General features: G+C 48.2%; 1 protein-coding gene across 3 annotated transcripts in view; it reads right to left on the bottom strand.

Moving 5' to 3' along the window:
- The window catches only part of LOC147123778 (semaphorin-4F-like), a 428,228-nt gene that overhangs the window by 10,798 nt on the left and 403,807 nt on the right, over positions 1-13,623 (bottom strand). For all 3 annotated transcript variants that reach the window (XM_085975913.1, XM_085975908.1, XM_085975919.1), the window contains 3 exons: positions 10,528-10,637; positions 4,301-4,464; positions 524-585 (listed from right to left, as the gene is read on the bottom strand). In XM_085975913.1, coding sequence (XP_085832039.1) covers positions 524-585; positions 4,301-4,464; positions 10,528-10,637 — 336 coding nt within the window. The remainder of the gene's footprint in view (positions 1-523; positions 586-4,300; positions 4,465-10,527; positions 10,638-13,623) is intronic.

The following is a 13,623-nucleotide window of genomic DNA, read 5'->3' as shown; positions in this document are numbered from 1 at the left end:
CCTGCCTCTGGGCTCAATATCTACCCCTCCACCACTGGTGCACTGGCTACGGTATGTACGATCTACATGATGCACTGCAGCAACCCACCAAGGTAAGTGTGGTGCCCAGAATTGGACATAGACAGTGGCCTGGGAAATCCAAGCACATTTGACCATGTTCTCTTCCCCACCTTCCCCTTTACTCTTGCTGGGTTACAGTTCCATTGATGCCAGAAGCCTTTGGGTACTGTACCAAGTGGACATTCTTCATGTGTGCACCTAGACAGTACCAGCAGGATATTTGACCATGGAGGGCATCACAGCCAAACCTGATATTGTCTTAACCCGATGTGCACAATGCACATTTTCCAGTAGAGTGGGGTGTCACTGGATAGTGACCGGGGACCCCGTCGACAGATATCTAAGCTGGCACGAGGTATTTAGTTGAGACACTCGAGTTACCAACATTACCACTTCCAGGAGAGGGGACTGGGGGATTGAAAATCTACTGAGCATGGAGGGGTGGGTGTCTTATCAAAGGTACCTTCACCAGTGTTACACAAGGTGTTAATTTGCTGATGGTCATATTCCACATCTTGCAGCAACCTGCAGGGTAAGAAAACACTTAATGAAATAATTATCATTTGTATTTAAAAATAAAGTGACAATTCTACATTAAAACATAATTCCGCACAATTTTTGACTAACTAAATTAAAATATGTATTGCCAGTTGATGTCCCATGGAGTTGCGTACAGGAGGACAAGACTGCGCTTCCACTGGGAAGGTGTAATTACAGTGTTCTACAAAGGCCTTTTCAATTATAAATGGGGAGACAGGTAATTATAACGGAAAAAGTCGACATGAAGCGCACAGGCAGGCCCAAGATTTTTAAAATATTCTAGGTAGATACTTTGAATGAAAAGCTGTAATTCTGACACAGCTTCCCAAATGGGAGGAGCTCACAGTTGGGTTGTTGCACAGGAATTACACAGGAGGCCATTCAGCAACTCGAGCCTGTGGCACCATTCAACTAGATCATGGCAGTGCGCCTACTGAACTGCTAATCACACTGCCCCATATATTATAGTTATATGTTTATGTAAATATATATATTATACTTATATTACCATATATTTATCATATTACATTACTATTATTTCTAGTGGTAATTGAGGCTTTTTTGTACTATTCATCATATCCTGCAACTTGGACTGTTATTGCTATACTTTTTGCTTATTTGCTTATTGTTTTTATTTATACTTGTTTTTATTTTTTTGCTTTTATATTATATGCTTGTATTGTGGGAGTGAGTGGGGAGTAAGCATTCCATTGTACTAGTTACATATGGCAATAAAATGATCTTGAATCTTGAATATCCTTGGATACCCTTACCTAACGAGAATCTATCGATCTCAGTCTCGAAAGCTCCAACAGAACCCCCCAACATCCACAGCCTCTTGCGGGGGGGGAAAGAGTTCCAGATTTCCACTACCCTGTGCATGAAGAATTGTTTCCTGATTTCACTCCTGAACGGCCTAGCTCTAATTTTAAGATTGTGCCCCCTATTTCTGGATTCCTCAACAAGAGGAAATAAGTTTCTCTTTCTCCAACCTAGCTAATCCTTTTATCATCTTAAATACCTCAATTAGTTCACCCCTTAATGTTCTATACTCAAGGCAACGTTTATGCAATTTGTCCTAATAATCCTATACCCCGGTATCATTCTGGTGAATTTACGCTGCACCCCCTCCAATGCCAATAAATCCTTCCTGAGGTGAATGCTTTCACTGACCAGGAGCATAACGGAAATGCTGCACTGGCCTTTCCAACTTAGAACAAGTGGCCGCAGATTATGCTGCACCGCAACTCAAAGTCCACAGCTCGGTCACTACAGACAGACTGACCTCCTCTCACTTCACCAGGCCCAAACCCACTCCACAGGGAAAAGATCAGCCACCGACTCTTTCAACGTTGCTCTTCAGATGCCCGCTCGGTGCTGTGACTGACATAACGGCTCTAGAATATAGGGGATGGTGAATCACTACGGTCAGATGAGGAATAAGAAGGGGACTGCTACTGTGTCGGGAGTTTATTATAGACTGCTGAATGCTGGAGTAGGAGATATGGAGAAAAAACTGGAGAAAAACGGAGAAACAGGAGGGCCAAATAATATCTGACTTTAACTAGCTAAAGACAGACTGGTGTAAAGGAGGAGGAAAGATTCCTACACTGTGCCCAGGACCTCCTAGTTCAGTACGTTGTAGTTCAGTAAGAGGGAAGTGCTGGATCTAGTTCTAGGAAATGAATGGGCAACTAGGTAATGTAAGGGTAGAAAAACATCTTGGAACCAACGACCAGAACATAACTAAGTTCAATATAAAGATGGGAAAAAACAGGAAACAAAGATGGCAGCACGGTGGCATAGTGGTTAGCACTGTTGCCTCACAGCGCCAGGGACCCGGGTTCGAATCCGGCCTCGGGTGACTGTCTGTGTGGAGTTTGCACATTCTCCCCGTGTTTGCGTGGGTTTCCTCCGGGTGCTCCGGTTTCCTCCCACAGTCCAAAGATGTGCGAGTTAGGTTGATTGGCTATGATAAATTGACCCTTAGTGTTAGGGGGATTAAATACATGGGGTTACGGGGATAGGGTGGGATATGTGTTGGTGTAGGGGTTACGGGGATCGGGTGGGATATGTGTCGGTGCAGGCTCGATTGGCCGAAATGGCCTCTATCTGCACTGTGGGGTTTCTGTGATTCTGTGAAAGATAAAGGAACTTCACGGAAAAAAAACTTAACTGCAACAAGATTAATAGGGAAGTGGCCCAGATAAAAATGAAAATAAAATAAAATGGCAGATACAACAGTGGAAAATTTTCAAACACAAGATATATTCCAAAAGAACTAAAGTGGGTGCAGCAAAAGTTGGAGGTGTGTGGATGAGTAGAGAAATTAAAAAGACAATTAAAACAAATATATGGTTAATAAAACAAAAGGAAGTCAGAGTACAGAAAATATAAAGGGGGCAGAAAAGAATCAAGAGGTTAAGGGGGTAAAAAGAAAGCACTAGAGAACACAAGAGGAAATAGCAAAGGATTTCATAGACATAAAAAGTAGAGGAGCAGAGACACTTAAGGCTTTTGATACTTTAAAAGTGGGAGGACAAGTTGATAAGGCTGCTAAAAAATATGGGATCCTAGGTTTTATAAATAGTGGCAGAGAGTACAAAAGCAAAGAGGTAATTATAAATCTCTACAAATCATTGGTTAGGCTAACTATTGTGTGCTCAGTTTTGGGTTGAGGCCATGGAGAGAGTGTAGAAGGGATTTGCTAAGACGATACCAGGGATGAGAGGCTTTAGACATGAGGAGGAGACTAAAGAAGCTGCGGCCCTTTTCATTATAACCGAGAAGGTTAAGAGGAGATTTGATAGAGGTGTTCAAAATTATGAGAGTTTTTTTTTAATATAACTCAGGAAAAACTATTTCCACTGGTCAGTGAGTCAGTGACTAGAGGGCATAAATTTAAGATCACAACCAAAAAGAAATGGTGGGAGACGTTAGGAGAAATATTTTTTGTGCAGTGAATTGTTAGGTCATGGAATTCCCTATCAAAGACACAATCCACAATAGCTTTTAAGAGGGAAGTGGATAAATATTTAATAGGGTATGGGGAAAAGGCAGGGGGATAGAACTAATCGGTTACCTCTTTCAGAGAGCCAGCACAGGCATGATGGGCCGAAAGAATTCTACAATTCTATTTTCTCCGGTGCTATCACTGGGCTCCTTTACTGTAGAGGTTCGGAGGGATGAAATACACTAAACCCAATGCAATTTAATGTCTAGTCTCTTGGGAGAGGTACCGGAAACCTAATGGCACCAGTGGAATCGTACAACAGCGAAAGGGGTTTCAGGAGAGGAGGCAGAAAAGTGACTTTTGAAAAAGTATTTAAAAGGTCCAGTCACATAGGCACATACATATGACGCAGGTCAATAACGCTCCACAATGGTATGTGTTGGGATGGGCTAGATGGACTAGCTGGTCTTTTCCTGTCCGACGCTTTTGTATGTTTGTATGTGTTCGCAATGAACCAGCATAAGAATTTTCAGGGACCAGAAAAGCCCGGTCGGCCAACAAGCCTGTTCCTTTTTCATTCCACAATCCCACCTAGTCACCCTGCTACCATTTCCCTCAGTTGCTTCTCTCTCCAGAAGTGCAGCCCAGTTCTTTCACTGTTATTTTTTAGTGTCCGTTTCAAAGGCCTTCCCTGGTGCAACTCAATTACGCTTTGAGAGAAGATCCGACTCCTGCACTGGTACTCACCCCTGGGCGGGTTGGCTTCCAAAATGAACACATTCCAATTTCTGCACATCCCAGACGCACGACAGATCCCGTGCCAGGAGACAGGCATTGCAGCGGGAATACCTGCTGCAGTTTACTGCTGGAAGCTGGACCACTGTGCTAGCGGATCCAACGTAGACAGACCCCTGAAAGAAATTATCCCCATCAGCACCAAATTCACTCATAAACTCTTTCTCATTACCAATTTTGTTATTTTTTTATTCAGTTACGGGATGTGGGCGTCGCTGGCAATGCCAGCATTTATTACCCATCCCTAATTGCCCTTTGATACAATTGAGTGGCTTGCTCGGCCATTTCAGAGGGCAGTGAAGAGTCACATATAGGCCAGACCGGGTAAGGGCAGCAGATTTCCTTCCCTAAAGGACATTAGTGAGCCAGCTAGGTTTTTACAATCCAGTAATTTCATGGTCATCATACAGCTTTTTATTCCAGATTTATTTCATTAACTGAATTTAAATTTCCCAGCTGCCATAGTAGGATTCAAACTCATGTCTCTGGATCGTTGGTCCAGGCCTCTGGATTACTAGTCCAGTAACATAACCACTATGCTACTGTACCAATTTCCTTATGAACTCTTCTATTACTAATAAAATGATGGAAGGGGTTGGAGTGCAGCAGACTACATGGGGGAAAAATTCAGTATCGCCCCGTTTGGGGCGCCATTATCGGCCGTGCGCAAAGTTTAGCGCCTGGCGCTAATTATCGCCTCCGGCAAACTTGGCTTTTATCGCCTTTGGAGGTGATTGGAGCGCTAAATCAGGCGCTTCACACCTGTCTTAAGGCGCAAAGGCCGAGGAGCGAGGCACTACCTCACAGCGCTGCCGAAGCAAGGGCAAATCAAAAAAAACCTGCAAAGTGCTGCTCAGTACTCAAAACTCCTTTACACAGCGTTGAATCTCTCCAGAAGTCTCTCTCTCTCTCTCTCTCAGAATGCATGGTGCAAAAATGTCACCGACAAAAAAAGGCAGGAAGCGGTCGCCTTTAAATAGCGCTCCCCCAGTCCCTTTCTGACAGCATAACGCTCCCCTCAACCTGTCGTTGCTAGCGGCAGGCGGTAAGGCAGGGGGCACCACTCAATACCCAGTCCAGGGAGCTAACGGGATGTTGTGCACTCGACTGACGTCACAATTTGCCGTCACAGGAGATCGTGGCGGTAGTGTTTAGCGCCGCCGCAAAATGTCTAGTTAATTTCGCGAGCGGTGCAAACATCGCCGTGCCCGGGCACTAGTTGCTTTGCGCCCCATTAGCGCCCTCTTAAGGCGCTAACGGTAGGCGCAAACAACTGAATTTTTCCCCCCCATGAGTCATCATCAAGTCTCTTAGTTCATGGCTTAATGCAAAGTACTGATGATCCTGCAGGTTAATGATGTTCAACTAAGGGCAGGAAAAGTAGAACTGTCCTTCCGGAGTTTATATAGAGTAGCCCATTTATATTGCAGCCTTTGGGGCCAGCGCCTCTAAAGTGTCTACAGTGGCAGAGAGCACCACCTAGATAGTTAGGTTCATGACCCGCCTCTTGAAGCAGAGCATTTAGTCTGCCTATACAGCCCAGAAAACACAACCTGCACATTTCTGGCTTGTTTGGGCCTTCCTCCAACCCTCACCCAACCACACCCCATCACTGGGGAGGATATGTTACCAGAATAGAAACGCAGTGAATGGAACTCTGTCGGAACTACATTTGCAAGATCAACGCATGTGGGGTGTGTGGTAAACCACTGTTTGTATTCCACTGTGTACATGCCTGGACATGCCTCGGCTGACTCCTCCCACAAGTCCTAGTATAAAGGTGACTGCTCCCCAGCCCTTTGTATTTCTGGACCGGTCGACCACTCGAGGCAGACCTTCATTCTTTTGTTAATAAAAGCCTTTAGTTACTCTCTTAACTCTCAATCTTTTATGAGTAATTGATAGCGCATCAATTTTATTAACAAAATTTTTATAATGGAGAAGATCCTCACACCAGCATGCCTGGACTTAGATCATCGGGAGGCGGACTCATCCACCAAGTTTACTCACTGGCTTAAGTGTTTCGAAAAATTCCTGACCGCCTCCGCAGCAATCAAATCGGACGAGGACAAACTGGATGTCCTGACCTCCAAAGTGAACCACCGAGTGTACTCGGTCATCCAAGACGCGACCTCGTATGCGGACGCTATCAAGCTCCTCAAGGACCAGTACACGCGCCCAGTGAACGAAGTGTACGCCAGGCACCTTCTGGGGAGTCGTAAACAACAACCTGGGGAATCGACCGTGGAATACCTTCAGGCACTGTCTGTGCTTGGCCGGGCCTGTGGTTGTAAGGATGTAAAGGCCGCCGTGTACACAGAGGAACTTATCCGGGACGCTTTTGTAGCGGGCCACAGATCCAATTACACCCGACAGCGACTGTTGGAGCAGAGTGACCTCGACCTCAACAAGGCCTCTGAACTCGCACTATCATTGGATGCAGCCTACCGGGGCATGGATGCCTACTCCTCTGCACCGTGGACGCCGCGGGGAATGACAGCCTGGGACATGGTAGGACCGCCTCATAGCGCCGTGCCACCCCAGCCACACCCCAGCAACGGCCCAACTACCGCAGCAGTGTCCCAAGGCCAGACAGCAGTGCCCCAAGGCCAGAAATGCTACTTCTGTGGCCAGGCAAAACACCCCAGAGCGCGCTGCCCGGCGAAAAACGCGATCTGCTCGGGCTGTGGGAAGAAGGGACACTACGCTAACGTCTGCAGGGCCAAAGCCACCCCGAACCCCAGCAGCGCCGCGTGTGGGCCATGCGGGCCGCCATCTTGGGCCTCCCCGGCCATGTGCGAACCACCGGTACAGCAGCCATTTTGGACGCCTCCAGCCACATGGGGATCATGGACGCCGCCATCTCGGACGACAGCCGGAACGCAGCAGGCCCCCAACACCGCCTCATCTGATACCCGCAGCGACACACCGACCCCTACGCTGGCATCCGTTACACTGGACCAAGCGAGACCGCACCAGCTGGCCAGTTCCACAATGGACATTAAGGTAAATGGCCACGATACAATCTGCCTTTTTGACTCTGGGAGCACGGAGAGCTTCATCCACCCCGACACGGTGCGGCGTTGCTCTCTCCCAGTCCTGCCTGCGCACCAGCGGATTTCTATGGCCTCCGAGTCCCAGTCGGCGGACATCGGCGGCTACTGCGTAGTGACACTCGTAGTAGACGGGACCGTGTACGATCATTTTAAACTTCTGGTCCTGCCCGACCTCTGCGCTGCCGTCCTGCTGGGGTTAGATTTTCAGTGCCACCTTAAAAGTGTTACGATGGCGTACGGTGGACCCCTACCCCCACTCACAGTCCGCAGCCAGCAGCTCCCAAATTGCCCGCCGCGCACCAGGTGCAACCTCTCCACACTCAGAGTCACCCCCCCCCACTGTTTGCTAACCTCACCCCCGACTGTAAGCCCATCGCCACAAAGAGCAGGCGATACAGTGCCGGGGACAGGGTTTTCATTAAAACCGAAGTGGAGCGGCTCCTGAAGGAAGGGATTATTGAGGGCAGCACCAGCCCCTGGCGAGCCCAGGTTGTGGTCGTTAAGACCGGCGAGAAGCGGCGCCTGGTCATCGACTACAGCCAGACAATAAATCGCTACACCCTGCTGGACGCCTACCCACTCCCCCGCATAGCTGATATGGTCAACCAGATCGTGCAGTACCGCGTCTTCTCGACCATTGACCTGAAATCAGCGTACCACCAGCTCCCTATCCGCCCTGAGGACCGCCAGTATACTGCCTTTGAGGCAAACGGCCGCCTCTACCACTTCCTTAGGGTTCCCTTTGGCGTCACCAACGGGGTTTCCGTCTTCCAAAGGGAGATGGACCGGATGGTAGATCAAAATGTGTTGCAGGCCACTTTCCCATATCTGGACAATGTGACCATCTGCGGCCGTGACTTGCAGGACCATGACGCAAACCTCGAAAAATTCCTCCGCACCGCCCAACTCCTGAACCTGACATATAACAAGGAGAAGTGCATATTCCGCACAAACCGCCTCGCCATCCTTGGCTGTGTTGTGGAACACGGAGTCATCGGCCCCGACCCCGACCGGATGCGTCCCCTTATGGAACTCCCACTGCCTCAAGGCCCTGAAGAGGTGCCTAGGGTTTTTCTCCTATTATGCCCAGTGGGTCCCCTCCTATGCGGACAAGGCCCATCCGCTGATCAAGTCCACCTCTTTTCCCTTGACGGCAGAGGCCCGCTTAGCCTTCCACCGTATCAAGACATTGCCAAAGCCACCATGCACGCAGTGGACGAATCCATCCCCTTCCAGGTGGAAAGCGACGCGTCCGACTTTGCCCTGGCCGCTACCCTCAATCAGGCGGGGAGACCCGTGGCCTTCTTTTCACGAACACTCCAAGGCCCGGAGACCAGACACTCCGCTGTTGAGAAGGAGGCCCAGGCGATTGTGGAGGCTGTGCGTCATTGGAGGCACTACCTGGCCGGAAAACGATTTACCCTGCTCACTGGCCAACGTTCAGTTGCTTTCATGTTTAACAACAAGCAGAGGGGCAAAATCAAAAATGACAAGATCTTGAGGTGGAGAATCGAACTTTCCACCTACAATTACGAGATCTTGTACCGGCCCGGGAAGCTCAATGAACCCCCGGATGCGCTATCGCGTGGCACCTGCGCCAGCGCGCAGATCGATAGACTGCGGGCCCTCCACAATGACCTCTGCCACCCGGGGGTCACCAGGTTCTTCCACTTCATCAAGGCCCGCAACCTGCCTTACTCTATTGAGGAGGTCAGGACCATGACCAGGAACTGCCAAGTCTGCGCTGAGTGCAAACCGCACTTTTATAGACCAGACAGGGCCCACCTGATAAAAGCCACTCGCCCCTTCGAGCGCCTGAGCGTTGATTTTAAAGGGCCTCTCCCCTCCTCCGACCGCAATGTGTACTTCCTCAATATTATTGATGAGTACTCCCGTTTCCCGTTCGCCATCCCCTGCCCGGACATGACCAGTGCCACGGTCATTAAATGTCTGAACGACCTCTTCACCCTGTTCGGTTTCCCCAGCTATATCCATAGCGACCGGGGCTCATCGTTTATGAGCGATGAACTCCGTCAGTACCTGCTAACTAGGGGTATTGCCACAAGCAGGACCACCAGTTACAACCCCCGGGGGAACGGACAGGTGGAAAGAGAAAATGCGACAGTTTGGAAGGCCGCCCTGCTAGCCTTAAAGTCTAGGGGCCTTCCAACCTCCCGCTGGCAGGATGTGCTCCCCGATGCGCTCCACTCTATTCGGTCACTGCTCTGCACTGCCACTAACGCCACCCCTCATGAGAAAATGTTTGTCTTCCCAAGGAAGTCCACATCGGGGACATCGCTACCGCCATGGCTGACGTCCCCAGGGCCGGTCCTACTGAGAAGGCACCCCCTGGTCGAGAGGGTCGACCTCCTCCATGCCAACCCTCAGTATGCTTACATTGCATACCCGGACGGGCGGGAGGACGCAGTCTCCATAAGAGACCTTGCACCCTCGGGGGCCGCAGTAACCCACTACTCACTACCACCCCCCCCACGATCCGATATCCAGCCCCAGCAGACGGCAGGCCTGGGCCCTGAGACCCGCTCGACATCTACGAGGACGACACGCCTGTGCCACAGCCCACGCAGGACTCGACGCCGGAAGCTCCACTACCCCTGCCGTCGCCACGCCGATCACAGCGGCAGACAAGACCTCCGGAGAGACTCCAATACACTAACTTTTAATACACTTCACCCCGCCGGACTCAATTTTAAACAAGGGGTAAATGTGGTAAACCACTGTTTGTATTCCACTGTGTACATGCCTGGACATGCCTCGGCTGACTCCTCCCACAAGTCCTAGTATAAAGGTGACTGCTCCCCAGCCCTTTTTATTTCTGGACCGGTCGACCACTCGAGGCAGACCTTCATTCTTTTGTTAATAAAAGCCTTTAGTTACTCTCTTAACTCTCAGTCTTTTATGAGTAATTGATAGCGCATCAGGGTGTGAATTCAACAGGGATCTGGTCAGACTGGGGAACAGTATACAATACACAGTCTATGGAAAGAGCAAGACTGATGGGCTGAATGGCCATCTCTTGGTGCATCTGCATTTTCAAGATTAGTATAAGCTCCAGTTTTTGCTGCAAGGTTTGATGGCCTTGTGATTGGCTGGGTTTCTTACCTGCTGTAGTGCAATGTTCAGAACTTTCTCAGCTGGCTTGAAGACTACATAGTCCTCCATCACATGGGCTTTGGAGCCGCTTTTGACCGCTTTGTGCAAATGTCCAGTTTCTACATTACAACACCAAACAAGGTTACGTTATTCTCAAGTAAATCAAAATTTAGGATACAGTATATGAGTAATTTGAGACATGACATGTGGTAAGTGGAACATGCTTGGGAGGAACAGGAGACTTTGGACCTATAGTTCCCAAAGCTCTCCACCACTGGGAGTTTTCCTCATCTCATGTCTGGGTCTGTTGTAGACTGATAGAGATCAATTGCTGTGATTAGACAACTCCATTATCGTTGTAGCACACGACTACCAGGATGGTAGAAGATGAACTAGATAGACCGTGGTCTTTTTCATCCAGCAATTCCTATGTTCCTAACTATACTGCTCTCTCACAAAAACAATCACAAAATAGTGCACAAACTGATAGATTGTTGGCTTTAAGAGTCCTGTGTGAAATAAGTATTGACAGTCTCAGTTTATGGATGAGCTTGGTTCAGTAGTAGCACTCTTGCCTCTGAATTGGAAAGTTGTGTGTTAAGCCCCACACTGGGATTTGAGCTCATAATCTTAGCCAACACTCCAATGCAGCAGTGAAGGAGTGCTGCATTCAAACTGAGGTTCAGGTTCAGGTGGATGTTAAAGATTCCATGGCATTTTGTGAAGAAAAGCTGGGCGTGCACCCAGTGTCCTGGCCAATATTCTTCCCTTAACTAACACCACTAAAAGTAGATACAGGAAACTTTGGTTTATCCGGAGGTTGTATGTCTGGAATACTCGATCTAACGGCAAAAATCAGGAGCCGTTTTCTGTAAGTTTTTTTTAGATCTTGTTTTTTTTCCCCAGTCAGCCACTGCAAGGTCTGTAGCTATAGCAACAGCTTCAGCTAGAGACGCTTGCAGCTGCAGCTGAGTCTTTAGAAGCTGTTGCTAAGCAACAGTATTTGTTGTCAGATACGGAGATGAAAACCTCTGTATGCTTCAACATTAACTTTGTATGTCCGGCAGTTTTGATAGATCGGCAACACGCCGGTCCCGTCGCTGCCGGATATCACAAAGTTTCCTGTATACTGGTCAGCCTGTTGGTGTTTGTGGGAACTTGCAACATGCAAAATGGGTGACCCATTTGCCTAAAAAACAATAGTCACTGCATTTCAAACCAGTTACTGTGTGAAGTGCTTTCAGATGTTTGAGATATGATAATGTACTATATAAATGCAGGTCTGTCTGTTCTTCAATTTGCTTGTACTTCTTGCAATCTAGTATACTGTATTCGCTGCACACGATGTGGTCTCCTCTACATTGGGGAGACCAAACGCAGATTGGGTGACCGCTTTGCAGAACACCTCCGTTCAGTCCGTAAGGGTGACCCCGAGCTTCCGGTCGCCTGTCATTTCAATTCACCGCTCCATTCCCACTCGGACCTCACCGTCCGCGGCCTCTTGTATTGTTCCACGGAAGCTCAGCGTAAGCTCAAGGAACAGCACCTCATCTTTCGATTAGGCACTGTATAGCCTTCCGGACTCAATATCAAGTTCAAAAATTTCAGATCATAACCTCGGCCCCTATTATATTTTTATATATTTTTTATCCACACTTTTGGTTTGTGCCTTTTCCCTTTTCTCTCTCCCACATGGCAGCTGTCTCTCATTCTGCCAGCGTATTTCACACTTCATCTAGAGCCATCCTTTGTCTCTTTACCTGTCCTATTACCATCTCGTCTCGCCTTGAATATCTCAATGTCTCTTCACCTCTCCCAGACCTTCCCTTTTGTTCTTTCATCCCCTCCCCCATTTCCCAGCCCCCAAACTTGCTTTTTAATCTGTTTCATTTCCTGCTTTTTTCTCAGTTCCGACAAAGGGTCTTCGACCTGGAACGTTGATTCTGTTTCTCTCTCCACGGATGTTGCCTGGCCTGCTGAGTTTTTCCAGCATTTTCTGTTGTTATACCTTAAAATATCATCTGCCTGTCAAACTAGATAGCCAGTTAGTCTCATCATCCCTGGGATGTTGGGTGAGCACTGGGTCAGGCTCAGTGTGACCCACCTGCCCCAAATATTCACAGTTCAGGCTTACACATAAAGGCAGCTGCTTGAGCAAGGGGGTTTTCCAGCACCCACCGTCCAAGTATTATACCTCAGCATATTTGGAAAGAAAGGAGGGCAAATTGTATGAAAAATCACAGTGAAAACAAAGTTCTTAAGGTCTGAGCTGTAAACAAAAGATTGGATGTTTTGCAAAATACCAATGGCATTGAACTCAGCAGTTAAGAAACGTCAAGGAATGACTTACTTTGATTTGCATTGTGCCTGCTTAGTCTCGTGTTGAATTGAGTCTAGTTGCCGCCCATCGACAGCAGCCTGCCTTAAACAAGTGGCAGGATCAATTGGTTTATAGACCTGGACTTTTTATTTTGCAGACACTTGTGGAACTTTTAGATATACGGGTTACGGGAGACGGACAATGTGCACTGCTTCGTGCACTTACACTGGAAAAGGACAATGTCAATGATGATTCTTGGAGTTTGAACAGACACTGCGTCACGTACAGGTTGTCTCAAAGCCGCATATTGCAACATAAGCATGCTGGCATGTTGTGCTTTAGCAGCAAAACTGTCGGGTTGTCTGTCCCGGTGGCAGGTTACAAGTACATCTATGCCATCACCAATTCTTGGGCGTTGCCACCGTTACATGTTGGGCACCATCAATCGTAGCAGGTCCGTGCACAGACAGTCACTGGTACTCACATATCGAGAACCTCTGGACACTACTGTCACCCCTGCCCCCTTTCCTGGATCACAACATTTCACATACAGATCCCAGCTAACAAGGTAGATCACTTCCTCCACAGCCTTCAATGCCATTCTGAAGCAAACAGCTAAGGAGATTAAGAGCAGAAAACACTGCCAAAAAAGAGAAATAGCCAGGCTGACTTTTCAGGTTGAGACTCATCGTCAGACCAGTATTCCATGTTTTCGCTTTCAGTTCACTAATGTCTCACTAACTTATGAAGAAGGGCATCATCCCGAAACATTAACCGTATTCGGA

Source organism: Somniosus microcephalus, chromosome 2 (assembly GCF_052327205.1).
Source record: "Somniosus microcephalus isolate GS21.2 chromosome 2, FLI_Smic_1.0, whole genome shotgun sequence".
Taxonomy (NCBI): domain Eukaryota; kingdom Metazoa; phylum Chordata; class Chondrichthyes; order Squaliformes; family Somniosidae; genus Somniosus; species Somniosus microcephalus.
Note: the sequence above shows the minus strand (reverse complement) of the source record. Positions and strands in the feature narration are given on the sequence as shown.